Raw genomic sequence first — 12892 nt, 5'->3', positions numbered from 1 at the left:
GATCACCCTCCTTGCACGAAGCGAGGAAGAGGTGAGCTTATCTTGAATGGCGGGTGACGCTGCGTCACACCCTTTTATAGGGAGGAGGGTGGCCCCTCCCTGACGCAAGCGTCACGACTGCCAGCCAATACTGGCTGGAGTAATGATATAGAGGCTTCTGAGGACAACGCTGAGAGAGCGTTCCCCATAGTGAGACACCTCACTCATGTTATCAGAGAACAGGGGTTACGGAATAGAGTAACCTCAAGGTTTTGTAATAAGGCAGATCGCGCTAACATAATATGCACTGTTAGTTGATTATTTACCTGCCGCATTAACGGGAGAGGACGTGCAAACGTTACCGCTGCTGCTGGGTTGAGATTCACGAGTCCGGAGCGGAATTAAAAACACGACATTCATTTAAGGTCATCACGTGTTTTGTGAGCAAATGCTTTTGCATATTCGTAGTGTTTCCTCCCTTAAATGAAATATCTACTTTGCAAGTATTGCAAGTTGCCCTGTTGTCATCCGTTCTCGTAAAGTATAACCAAGCTTTTGAGCATTTGAGCCACTGGCGCCGTGTTTCCTGCTGGGTAAATGACGCTCCGCAACGTGGTGACGTCATTCGGGGCGACTGGAATCGATAAGGGAATCGTTTGCAAAAATGGCAAACGATTCCAAGGAATTGAAACAGTGGGAACCGGTTCTCAACAAGAACCGGGTTTCGATACCCATCCCTACCCAAGACCCTCTTTTGTTTAACCTTGGACACATACACAGTGTTCGCTGTTCTGGGAACCTGAGCGGTACATACTGAGGAGGGCCTGAGGAGGAGAACAGAGCTGTCAGATCTGTTTAACAGAACAGCTTATTTAACTTGAAATCCAGCTCCGCAAAAGGTTCCTGCTCTGTACCCTCTGGCTGAATAAAGAAAACCAAGTGTCTTTTTCAAAGTTGTTTTTTTACTTTTATAGTTATCCAAATCTTAAAGACATGCCGAAATTAAAAGAATATGTTTTGAGGTTGACTAATGTCTCATATTTTCAGAAAACAACAAAGTCACGCAGCATGAAATGCGTGACTGATTCTTGCTACAGTGCAGATAAGACACAAAGCAGCCGTGTCCACGCACTTGAAAACTGTGTTTTCAACTTACAGACACAGCGTGTGCAAATCACAGCGACAGGGCAGAATATTAATGTGTGATTCAAAACGCAGCCACCTGCTCTTCTTTGTGTTAGCGGCCTGGCTTCTCAATGAGGGTTTTTTATAAGCTTTTCATCAACATCTTGTACAAGAACGGTTAGACGCTTGTGTGGGACCATGTGATCAAGGTACAAACATTTGAGTAAAGTGACAGTTTTCAAGCAGTATACTGTCTTCAGCACATCTTCTTGGTTTTTCAAGCTGAGATTCATCTCCAATGTCCTAACCACTATTTTCCAGGTGGCCAGTAAATCTTGGAGCTTTTATTTGTCTACCTATCTCATATCATGAGCCAGCTGTATCAGTACACTGGAATTTAGAGGTCTTTAGTGAACTTAAGTTTGTCAAATACGGGGTTTAGTAGTAATAATAATAATAATAATAATAATAATAATAATAATAATAATAATATAATGGATTGCATTTATATAGCGCTTTTCAAGGCACCTAAAGTGCTTTACAATTCCACTATTCATTTACTCTCACATTCACACACTGGTGGAGGCAAGCTACAGTTGCAGCCACAGCTGCCCTGGGGCAGAAGCCTCGCTTCTGCCACCGCTTCTGCCATATCGCGCCATCGGCCCCTCTGGCTATCACCAGTAGGAGGTAGGTGAAGTGTCTTGCCCAAGGACACAACGACCAGGACAGAGGAACAACCTCCTTCTAAACGTCAGTAAGACAAAGGAGCTGATAGTGGACTTCAGCACTAAGCAGGAGAGGAACTACCAGACCCCCGTCATCAACGAGTGCCCAGTGGAGAGAGTGGACAGCTTCAAATACCTCGGAGTTCACATCACGCAGGACCTGTCATGGTCCTGTCACATCAACACCGTGGTGAAAAAGGCCCGACAGCGTCTCTACCACCTCAGACGCTTGAGAGACTTCCAACTGCCCTCCAAGGTGCTCAGGAACTTTTACTCGTGCACCATAGAGAGCATCCTGACGGGAAACATCTTAACCTGGTTCGGGAACAGCACCATGCAGGACAGACGAGCTCTACAGAGGGTTGTGCTCAGCTGAGCGCACCATCCGCTCCGAGCTCCCTGACCTGCACTCAATCTACAGCAGGCGGTGCTGGACCAAGGCCAGGAAGATCGTGAAGGACCTCAGCCACCCCAACAACAGACTGTTCTCTCTGTTGAGGTCAGGAAAGCGATTCCGCTCCCTGAAGACCAACACAGAGAGACTGAGGAGGAGCTTCTTCCCGCAGGCGATACGGTCTCTCAATCACACCACCACACAGTACTGACCCACACATATGGTTCTTACACACACACTGGACTTTCTGGACTTTGTTTTCACTTCATCACTTAAATGACTTTAAGCATATTTGCACTGCACAAGACATAATGTGGATTGTACAACACTGGGCACTATATTCTTCATTTCCAGTTAATACTTGTACAGCTGCTGTTATTGTGTATGTGTGTATATATATATATACACACACACACACACACACACACATATATATATATATATGTGTATATATATGTGTATATATATATATATATATATGTGTATATATATATATAAAAAAACACCCAGCACGCCCCTGCGGGCGGTTTATCCTTCAAGCTCGGGTCCTCTACCAGAGGCCTGGGAGCTTGAGGGTCCTGCGCAGTATCTTAGCTGTTCCCAGGACTGCGCTCTTCTGGACAGAGATCTCCGATGTTATTCCCGGGATCTGCTGGAGCCACTCGCCTAGCTTGGGAGTCACCGCACCTAGTGCTCCGATTACCACGGGGACCACCGTTACCTTCACCCTCCACATCCTCTCGAGCTCTTCTCTGAGCCCTTGGTATTTCTCCAGCTTCTCGTGTTCCTTCTTCCTGATATTGCTGTCATTCGGAACCGCTACATCGATCACTACGGCCGTCTTCTTCTGTTTGTCTACCACCACTATGTCCGGTTGGTTAGCCACCACCATTTTGTCCGTCTGTATCTGGAAGTCCCACAGGATCTTAGCTCGGTCATTCTCCACCACCCTTGGGGGCATCTCCCATTTTGACCTCGGGACTTCTAGGTTATACTCGGCACAGATGTTCCTGTACACTATGCCGGCCACTTGGTTATGGCGTTCCATGTATGCCTTGCCTGCTAGCATCTTGCACCCTGCTGTTATGTGCTGGATTGTCTCTGGGGCATCTTTACACAGCCTGCACCTGGGGTCTTGCCTGGTGTGATAGACCCCAGCCTCTATGGATCTTGTACTCAGAGCTTGTTCTTGTGCTGCCATGATTAGTGCCTCTGTGCTGTCTTTCAGTCCAGCTTTGTCCAGCCACTGGTAGGATTTCTGGATATCAGCCACCTCCTCTATCTGCCGGTGGTACATACCGTGCAGGGGCCTGTCCTTCCATGATGGTTCCTCGTCTCCCTCCTCTTTCTTGGGTTTCTGCTGCCTGAGGTATTCACTGAGCACTCGGTCAGTTGGGGCCATCTTCCCAATGTATTCTTGGATGTTCCTTGTCTCATCCTGGACTGTGGTGCTGACACTCACCAGTCCCCGGCCCCCTTCCTTCCGCTTAGCGTACAGCCTCAGGGTGCTGGACTTGGGGTGAAACCCTCCATGCATGGTCAGGAGCTTTCTTGTCTTTATGTCAGTGGCTTCTATCTCCTCCTTTGGCCAGCCTATTACCCCAGCAGGGTACCTGATCACGGGCAGGGCGTATGTGTTGATGGCCCGGATCTTGTTCTTACCATTCAGCTGACTCCTCAGGACTTGCCTGACCCTCTGCAGGTACTTGGTGGTTGCAGCTTTTCTAGCGGCCTCTTCATGGTTCCCATTCGCCTGCGGGATCCCCAGGTACTTGTAACTGTCCTCTATGTCTGCAATGTTGCCTTCTGGTAGTTCAATCCCCTCAGTTCTGACTACCTTCCCTCTCTTTGTTACCATCCGACTACACTTCTCCAGTCCGAACGACATTCCAATGTCATTGCTGTATAGCCTGGTAGTGTGGATCAGTGAATCGATGTCTCGTTCACTCTTGGCATACAGCTTGATGTCATCCATGTACAGGAGGTGGCTGACAACTGCTCCGTTCCGTAGTCGGTATCCGTAGCCAGTCTTGTTAATGATCTCACTGAGGGGGTTCAGGCCTATGCAGAACAGCAGTGGGGACAGAGCATCTCCTTGGTAGATCCCGCACTTGATGGTAACTTGTGCTATGGGCTTGGAGTTGGCCTCTAGTGTTGTACGCCACATCCCCATTGAGTTCCTGATGAAGGCTCTTAGGGTCCCATTGATCTTGTACAATTCTAGGCATTCCAGTATCCAGCTGTGGGGCATTGAGTCATAGGCCTTCTTGTAATCAATCCAGGCAGTGCACAGGTTGGTCAGTCTGGTCTTGCAGTCTCGGCTGATTGTTCTGTCTACCAGTAGCTGGTGTTTTGCGCCTCTGGTATTCTTGCCAATTCCTTTCTGTGTCCCGCTCATGTATTGACCCATGTGCCTGTTCATCTTAGCCGATATGATGCCTGACAGGAGCTTCCATGTAGTACTGAGGCAGGTTATTGGTCGGTAGTTGGAAGGGACCGGTCCCTTCTTGGGGTCCTTGGGGATCAGGACCGTCCGGCCTTCAGTTAGCCATTCCGGGTGTCTCTCGTTAACTAGCAGCTGGTTCATTTGTGCTGCCAGACGCTCGTGGAGTGCAGTCAGCTTCTTCAGCCAGTAGGCGTGAACCATGTCGGGCCCTGGTGCTGTCCAACTCTTCATACTGGAGACCCTTTCTTGGATATCTGCCACTGTGATGGTTACTGGACCCTGTTCAGGGAGGTCGCTGTGGTCTGCCCTCAGATCCACTAGCCACTGAGCATTGCCGTTATGGGTTGCATCCTTCTCCCATATGCTCTTCCAGTATTGCTCCGTCTCCAGCCTTGGTGGTGCTGTTCTCTTATTGTTCCCTTGCCACTGAGAGTACACCTTTGCTGGTTCTGTGGAGAACAGCTGGTTTATTCTCCTGCCTTCTATCTCTCTGGTGTACCTCCTCAAGCGGCTGGCCAAGGCTGTGAGTCTTTGCTTGGCAGTTTCCAAGGCCTCAGGTATGGACAGCTTGCTATATATATATATATATATATATATATATATATATCTTCATACATTTTTATATATTTCTATACTGTGTATTGTGTATTTTGTTGTACAGTTATTTTATTTTCAACTTTAATTTATATATTTTATCTTATTCTTTCCCAGTTAAATTTACCCTTCATTCTAATTTGTGTTGTACAGTTATTTCATTTTTAACCTTAATTTTTTTATATTTTATTCCTTCCTAGTTAAATTTACCCTTTTTAATTTTTCATATTTATTTCCTATCTTATTCATAGCCTTTTCCTTTTTTTTTTCTGTAGGTCACGAGCAGTTGTCTAAGCATTTCACTGCATATCGTACTGTGTATGACTGTGTACGTGACAAATAAATTTGAATTTGAGAGAGCCCGGGGAACAAACCGGCGACCTTCCGGTTACAGATGCGCTTCCCAACCCCCTGAGCCACTGTCGTCCCCACTGGTTTATAATCAATTATAACCTGATTGTTTAATATAAGCAAATGTTAACATGCATGAATGGATCAATTAACTCACTAACACATGTAATTCTTTAACCTTAGCCTGAATAAAGGGATGATGAATACAAAGGAACAACACTGAGTGAATGAATTAAACCATTAAACAGATTTAAAAATGACAAAACGTTCATCTCATTAGAAAATATTTGTTTTCTTCAGTCTTAAACACACTGTATCCAGATCGTATAACCACAGAAAAATGTCTAAAAATATGGATTCATTTTCTTTGATTTTCATTTTAGACCTGACCCACAGGAATCTTGTTAATAGACTCAGTTTAATGACCACTTTACATCAAATGGTCCTTAAGTTCCTTAATCTATTTAAAGAGAGAAAGGTTGTCATGGTGCTGTTTGGAGTGCTTATATTCACCACATGACACGCACAAGAGAAAGGCAAGACGAGAGCAGTCTGTGTTAATAAGGAAGATTTATTAACACAGACACTTGGCATTAGGAAGTTTAAGGCCACCGATTATGGACTGAGGAAGGTTTGCACGATGAAAAGACAAAAATCAGTAATTTAATAAAATTCTAGTAGCGACACTGTCTCCTCTTTGTGTGTCGGCACAACACTGGTTCTTCCCAAGAGTTAGGTGCCTTTTTTAAGCTTGAATAATTCATAGATCAGTATTAAGTTCCAACTCGCACTGGAACAGTCGCAGCGGAGTGTGAAGCGCTGGGAATGAGAATTAGCATCTCCAAATCTGAGGCCATGGTCCCCTCTGTTCGATCTATGTTCCTACCCTCACCTATGGTCATGAGCTTTGGGTAGTGACTGAAAGAACGAGATTGCAGATACATGCGGCAGAAATAGGCTACCTCAGAGGGGTGGCTGTATTCTCCCTTAGAGATAGGATGAGGTGGTGGCCATCCGGGAGGGGTTCAGACTAGAGCTCCTGCTCCTTCACATCGAAAGGAGCCAGTTGAGGTGGTTGGGGCATCTGACAAGGATGCCTCCTGGGCGTCTCCTGGGTGAGGTGTTCCAGGCATGTCCAACTGGGAGGAGGCCCCGGGGCAGACCCAGGACACGCTGGAGAGATTATATCTCTCGGCTGGCCTGGGAACCCATTTAGTGTTCCCAAGCTAAAGCAGGTGGCCGGGTAAAGGGAGGTCTGGGCTTCTCTACTTAGGCTGCTGCCCCTGTGACCCGGTCCCGGATAAGCAGCAGAAGAAGATGGATGGATGGATGGAAGTGTTAAGTGCCTAACTTGGAAAGACCTTCAGAAAGCCTGGCAAACTATTGCTCAAGACTATTTTATAACATAAAAAAAAGTCTGGCTGGAAACATAATGTCTGCATTCATGACCCTGCAAGATCCCCACACGTTGCAAAGTTATCAAGTCTTTGTCCATCGACATGTTGCAAGATGTAAGAAGGTGACAGACTTGTCTTTTCAAAGTCATCTCAAAATGTATGATGGGCACAAGGACTTTGAGTATTTTTCCCATGACCCCTTTAGAAAACTTTTACTTTATTCTTTGTAAAACCACAAGAGATGAAGGACACCCCCCTCCCAAAAAAATCTTTTAATCTTTTTTATTCTTTTCATTTTTCATTTCAACACTTTTCAGTCAGACTTGAGCATTGTTTCAGTGAGGAATAAGGGCAGAAACACTCCTGACAGCCTCGATATGATCTGACAGCCTTTTCTTTTTGCTCTTAATACATTTTGTCATTGTGAAATTGAAAAATTCAAAAAGAGCTTTTAAAGCAGAAAGCTATATTATATATTTTAATATGAATACTTCCTAGTATTCCATCTGTGACTTCACGCAACTGCAGGCTCATCAGCAAGGTTAAAATGTTCAGGAAAAAAATGGAAAAATTTGTCTCTTTGCTATTCGAGTCATGTGTCTGCTTCAAAGAGTAAGATTCAGCCCTTTCTGTTCTGAAAAACAGTTTTCAGCCTAATGAATATTTGTTTGAAGTGTTTCAGATAATGAAATGATTCTAAAATATTAGTAAAGGACTGTGAGGTCTGTAGCGGTAGAAAAAACGTACGCCAAGTTGACTTATTGTTGTTTTATACTGTGACACGAGTCTCAGGTGCTGTTTTTTCAGACTGAAGGCTAACAGTGAGGATGAGGGTACATTAAAACAAATGATGGAACAGCGCAGAGAGGGAAAGGCTGCTTTTGATTCTTATTTGCATGACAGCCACTGGTAAATTGAGTCAGGCATCAGAGCTGATGGTGCTGCTCTACCAACGTGTGTGTTAATGTGTTTTTGCCAATGCTAAAGAGAATTTCACTGGAAGAATCGTGCAAATCCACTCATTTTTTCCCTCTTTCTGCTTCCAGGTCAAATACAAGATGTGCCCCTGGGCCAAGAGGAAGCGGCGCCTCGGGTCGAGGTGACCCCTGAACTTGACCTGGAAGTGGTTCCTGAAGCAACAGGAGACTGGCCGAACGTCTTCTCCTGACCGCAGCCCGCATGACTGCCAAGTATCAGAAAGCACTGCAGAGTCTCATGAGCACTTACTGGCTAAACAGCAAAGCTTTGCCAAACACAATAATCCTCTGAAAGGGGCTGTGTGGCTGAAAACGGATTTGAGGCCCTACCATCAGCTGAAGTGAATAGCGTTCATCATTTCTTTTCGTTACTGTTCTGCTCGGATCTCGGCATTCATGTGGATGTTTCTTTGACACCTGGCACCCAGCTAAGCTTTGTTGCCGACCAAATGCACCTCTACTCTCCGGCCTACTTCTGCAGGGCAGTGGAGCCCCGCCACCTCTCAGAAATTACTCAAGAAACTTATCAAAAAGCCCTTCAAATTCCCCAAATCCCACTTGGATTGTGCAGCTACAATCTGAACTGGGAGAACTCCATGGCCCACCCGACTGTGGACAAACACCCCCATAGCTCCTGTCTCCATCTGAAAATGGGTCCGAGCTGTTTCAGAAGGACAACACAAGGAGGACCTGCACAATATCAGTCAGGTGGTCTTAATGCTGTACATTCAAGTCCTCTGTCCTTGTAGCGGTCCCTGGCTGTTTATTCAATTCAGCATCAAAGCAAGGGGAGTCTGGCTCCCTCTGATTGGCCTAATGACTTTAATCCGTTCTGCTGCGGTCTGATTGTCATCAGTATGATAACCGCTGGAGAGGTTTGGTTCAGGGAACACAGGCATCCCAGATAAGTCTCCATTCTGGAGACAGAGGTCTCCCTCTAATGCCGGCCCTGCTGGAAATAGAGGAAACTGGAGCGTGCTGCAGAAACTTCCTAGCGACCAGTGTCGTCTCTTCTTCGGTGGTGTGCTCACAGGGAGCTGCAGGCAGCTTACCGCTGTCATGGCCTAAAAGCAACCGTCTTACAGTGCATAAGACAGAAAGCACTTCTTTTCTACTGGTTTACTTTTGTCATATTTATACTGTACATATTTCATCTCCGAGTGAAATGTTTATTTTCGATTGATGTTTTAGTTTGAAAACAGCGGCTCACTGTGAAAGCTGCGCCATTTTCCAGATTCATGATTGAGGACTGCAACACTTTTTCTTTACTGTCTCACTTTGTAAATAGTGTAGTTAGATGGGGTATATTTTTTGATGAACCACCACAACACAGATTATTGGATATATATAATTTGAGCATTAGGTTGCATTTGTTATGAAGCAAAGCCAATGTACAGCTGTTTCTTCTTCTTTTCTATTGTCCATAATAAGTTAAGATTAAAGTAATTTTTCTACTAATTAAAGCTGGTTGTTTGTTCATTACTATGAATTACAGATAGAATAAACTGTTTTGACGTTTTGGATAATGGGGGCTTATCGGCTTTGTTGCCAAGAGTCAAATGAGGACAGTTGCTTTTGCACAGGAGGAGCATTCAGGCAATATAAAAAGGTGGTCCCCTGCTGATTTTGTGCTGCTTATCTGAGTCAGTGTGCAAGCAAAAAAAAAAAAAAAGGAGGGGGGGTTCAAGCTATTTTTATAAACTGCCTCTCCAGGTGCGAAATGTGACAGGGAATGTGCTCATAAGTCACTCAAGATCTGCACACTAGATTTTGGCGAGTGAATTCAAACGGAGCATTTTTAACAAGAAAATTCCAGAAGGCACCTGGAGTCACAACCGTGGTCGGCTTGAGCAACGAGCCCGGCCTTGCTCTGATTTGTTGGGTAGAGGCAGTGCTTCTACATAAAAATACAAAGTAGCTGTTTGCTGGATTTGACCCAACACCAGCGTTGATATAAAACTAGTCAACAACTGTTTTTTCTTGAGTTTTTTGGACCAAACATGATGTAATCTATTCACTGGTGAGTTTGTGATCTGGATGTAGGAACTCCTGGCACAATTTTCACACAATTAAAATGTCTTTTTTTTTTTTTTGTCTCTGTAAACCCACAGTGGGGATTTTAAATCAAACAATCAATATGCGATTGAAGTCCAGACTTTCAGCATCTCAAGGGAGGAAACTTCAGGTTATAGATGTCAGGATTTTCATGCATGTCTTAAAAACAGACCTTGGAATTAAAATCATGTCAATTTGTCCAGCTACTTCAGAGCATCTGAAATGGGGTCAACATATTAAAAATGGTTGTAATTCCTGAACAGTTAATGCAGTACTTTTCTTAAAGTCTTTGAAAGTCTACACAGCAAACTCTGGACCTATCTGTACCTCTTTGCTATATCGTCACATAAAACCAGAGGTGGGACCAAGTCATTGTTTTGCAAGTCTCAAGTAAGTCTCAAGTCTTTATCCTCAAGTCTCAAGTCAAGTCTCAAGTAATGTCAGGCAAGTCAGAGTCGAGTCTCAAGTCACTGGTGTAAAATTCGAGTCAAGTCACAAGTCTGAAACTTTGAATTTCAAGTCCTTTCGAGTCTTTAAAAAAAAACAACGAAAAAATAATGTTGCAGTTATATGCTAAATGTAAATATTAGACCATGTAATTTTAAAATCTGTGTTTTTCTCAACACATGACAAAATAGTGAACTTAGAAAATATACACAAATTGTGAAATTGCACCTCTTTAAAATGCAGCTCAATTAAACCTAGCTCCAAGAATAATTTTCACCGACAGTTCTGAGATAAGCTGCATGTTATTCTTGGATGCGGTTGTAGGACCGGTGTTCCAGATCTACTGGCGTTTAGATCAACTGGCGTTGGTCGAACAGATGTGTGGCAGTCTTGCGTTTCAGGAGCTGCTACCGACAAACCAGCAAAAAAAACGCCAAATGTGTCACCTGTGACACTTGTGAGGTTGTCTCAAACACACTCCGTCAGTCTTGATGCTGTTGAACAACAAAATGTTTAAAATGTGGCGAGTTTACCTGGTGATATCCTCATGCGCGACGCGATCGCGAAAACAGCAAACAAGTAACACCACGCCGATGTTGTTCACAGGACAGCAAGAGTAAACGATCGGGAGACTCTTGTCGTCGTTATCGTTCCCCTCGCACGGTTTATTCCTCCGAATTCAGCGTTTTTGCTTCACAACTACAGCGAGCAGTTTACTTTGTGCACTAACATGGACTCGAGTCAACCAGCGCCACCTCTGGCCAAGTGCCACAGCCTACAGCCAGATCAACCTGTGACACATCTGCACCACGTTTGAATTCGTGTCATGCACATTTGTACCTTTCAATTGTGTCTGTTTGTGCGTCATGCAAATAAACCTTTGAAATGAATGAAATGATATCATATATTTATTATCAGCCTACATTTGTACAAAATGCCAAATGACATACACATAAGAATCACCATCCTGATATCAATACTTTTGCCCATACGAAAAATGTCGTGAACACACTAATATTTCACCAGTGTTGTAACATCACATGTCGTTAGCGTAGTCTGTCTGTGTCTTCCCTCTGCAAACAAACATGTTAGAGTTGGTTGTGATATACAGTCTGCATAAGTGTGGTCAATCTAATAAACATTTATAAGGAGATGGCAGTTACTGTGAATGTACAGCAGTTACACAGTGATTAGTAATAAACAGTCAGACAATGACCCTGACAATCTCATTCAATCTTGCAGACTGAATGCACCTTCTGTGGAAAGTGATACCACACGGTGTGTGTGGACTTCCCCTGTGCAGAAGGCGACTACAAATGTTGTGGGTGCTAAATAAACAGAAACAAATGATCCCTGTTGTCTTTGCTTACTGATTGTTTTCAGTGTTGACAATCCACATTGCTGGCATTGCATCTTTCAACATGTTTGTGGGTAGATTTGGATGTACCAGGGGTAAGTGCAGCCACTCAGCCTCTACTCAATGTGATCATAGCAGCAGGTGCAGATGTGTCACAAGTTAATCTAGTAGTGGCCTATGGTCATGTGTTAGTGGTGGGAACAGTCATATCCACTCACTCTCACTGGCTGTTTATTACTAATCACTGTGTAACTGCTGTGAATTCACAGTAACTGCTGTCTCCTTACAAATGTTCATTAGATTAACCACACTTATACAGACTGTATATAACTCCAGCCATGTTGATGGATTGCCTATATTGGCTGGAAATATTCATTTTCAGGGAAAAGACACAGACAGACGATGCTTACAGGATGTGATGTGACAACACTAATGAAATATTGATGTGTCATATTTGTCCAAGGCGTATTTCATTGTTATGGAAAAAGAGAATATTAAAATCATGATGACCAATTGGAGTGGTGATTTCTATGACTTTGTGTATATAATTTGGAATTTTGTACAAATGTAGGCCAATAAGGAATATATGATATCATTTCATTCTTTCCAAAGGTTTATTTGCATGACGCACAAACAGACACAATTGAAAGGTACAAATGTGCATGACACGAATTCAAACGTGCTGCAGATGTGTGTCACAGGCTGATCTGGCTGTAGGCTGTGGCACTTGGCCAGAGGTGGCGCTGGTTGACTCGAGTCCATGTTAGTGCACAAAGTAAACAGCACGCTGTAGTTGTGAAGCAAAAACGCTGAATTCGGAGGAATAAACCGTGCGAGGGGAACGATGACGACGACAAGAGTCTCCCGATCGTTTACTCTTGCTGTCCTGTGAACAACATCGGCGTGGTGTTACTTGTTTGCTGTTTTCGCGATCGCGTCGCGCATGAGGATATCACCAGGTAAACTCGCCACATTTTAAACATTTTGTTGTTCAACAGCATCAAGACTGACGGAGTGTGTTTGAGACAACCTCACAAGTGTC

At 44.2% G+C, this 12892-nt stretch overlaps 1 protein-coding gene across 1 annotated transcript in view; it reads left to right on the top strand.

Annotated features, from left to right (window-relative positions):
* Positions 1-8681, top strand: part of LOC146622435 (zinc finger protein 236) — a 59567-nt gene extending 50886 nt beyond the window's left edge. Inside the window, exon 32 of the mRNA XM_085365133.1 lies at positions 8061-8681. Within this exon, the coding sequence (XP_085221259.1) occupies positions 8061-8182 (122 nt within the window). The 3' untranslated portion in view covers positions 8183-8681. The remainder of the gene's footprint in view (positions 1-8060) is intronic.
* The last annotated feature ends 4211 nt before the right edge of the window (positions 8682-12892 follow it).

The sequence above is a fragment of the Diplotaxodon limnothrissa genome, linkage group LG11, assembly GCF_057381915.1.
Source record: "Diplotaxodon limnothrissa isolate DT_005_m linkage group LG11, D_limnothrissa_male_GT1.1, whole genome shotgun sequence".
NCBI classification, from domain to species: domain Eukaryota; kingdom Metazoa; phylum Chordata; class Actinopteri; order Cichliformes; family Cichlidae; genus Diplotaxodon; species Diplotaxodon limnothrissa.
This window is presented reverse-complemented; position numbering and strand designations above follow the sequence as displayed.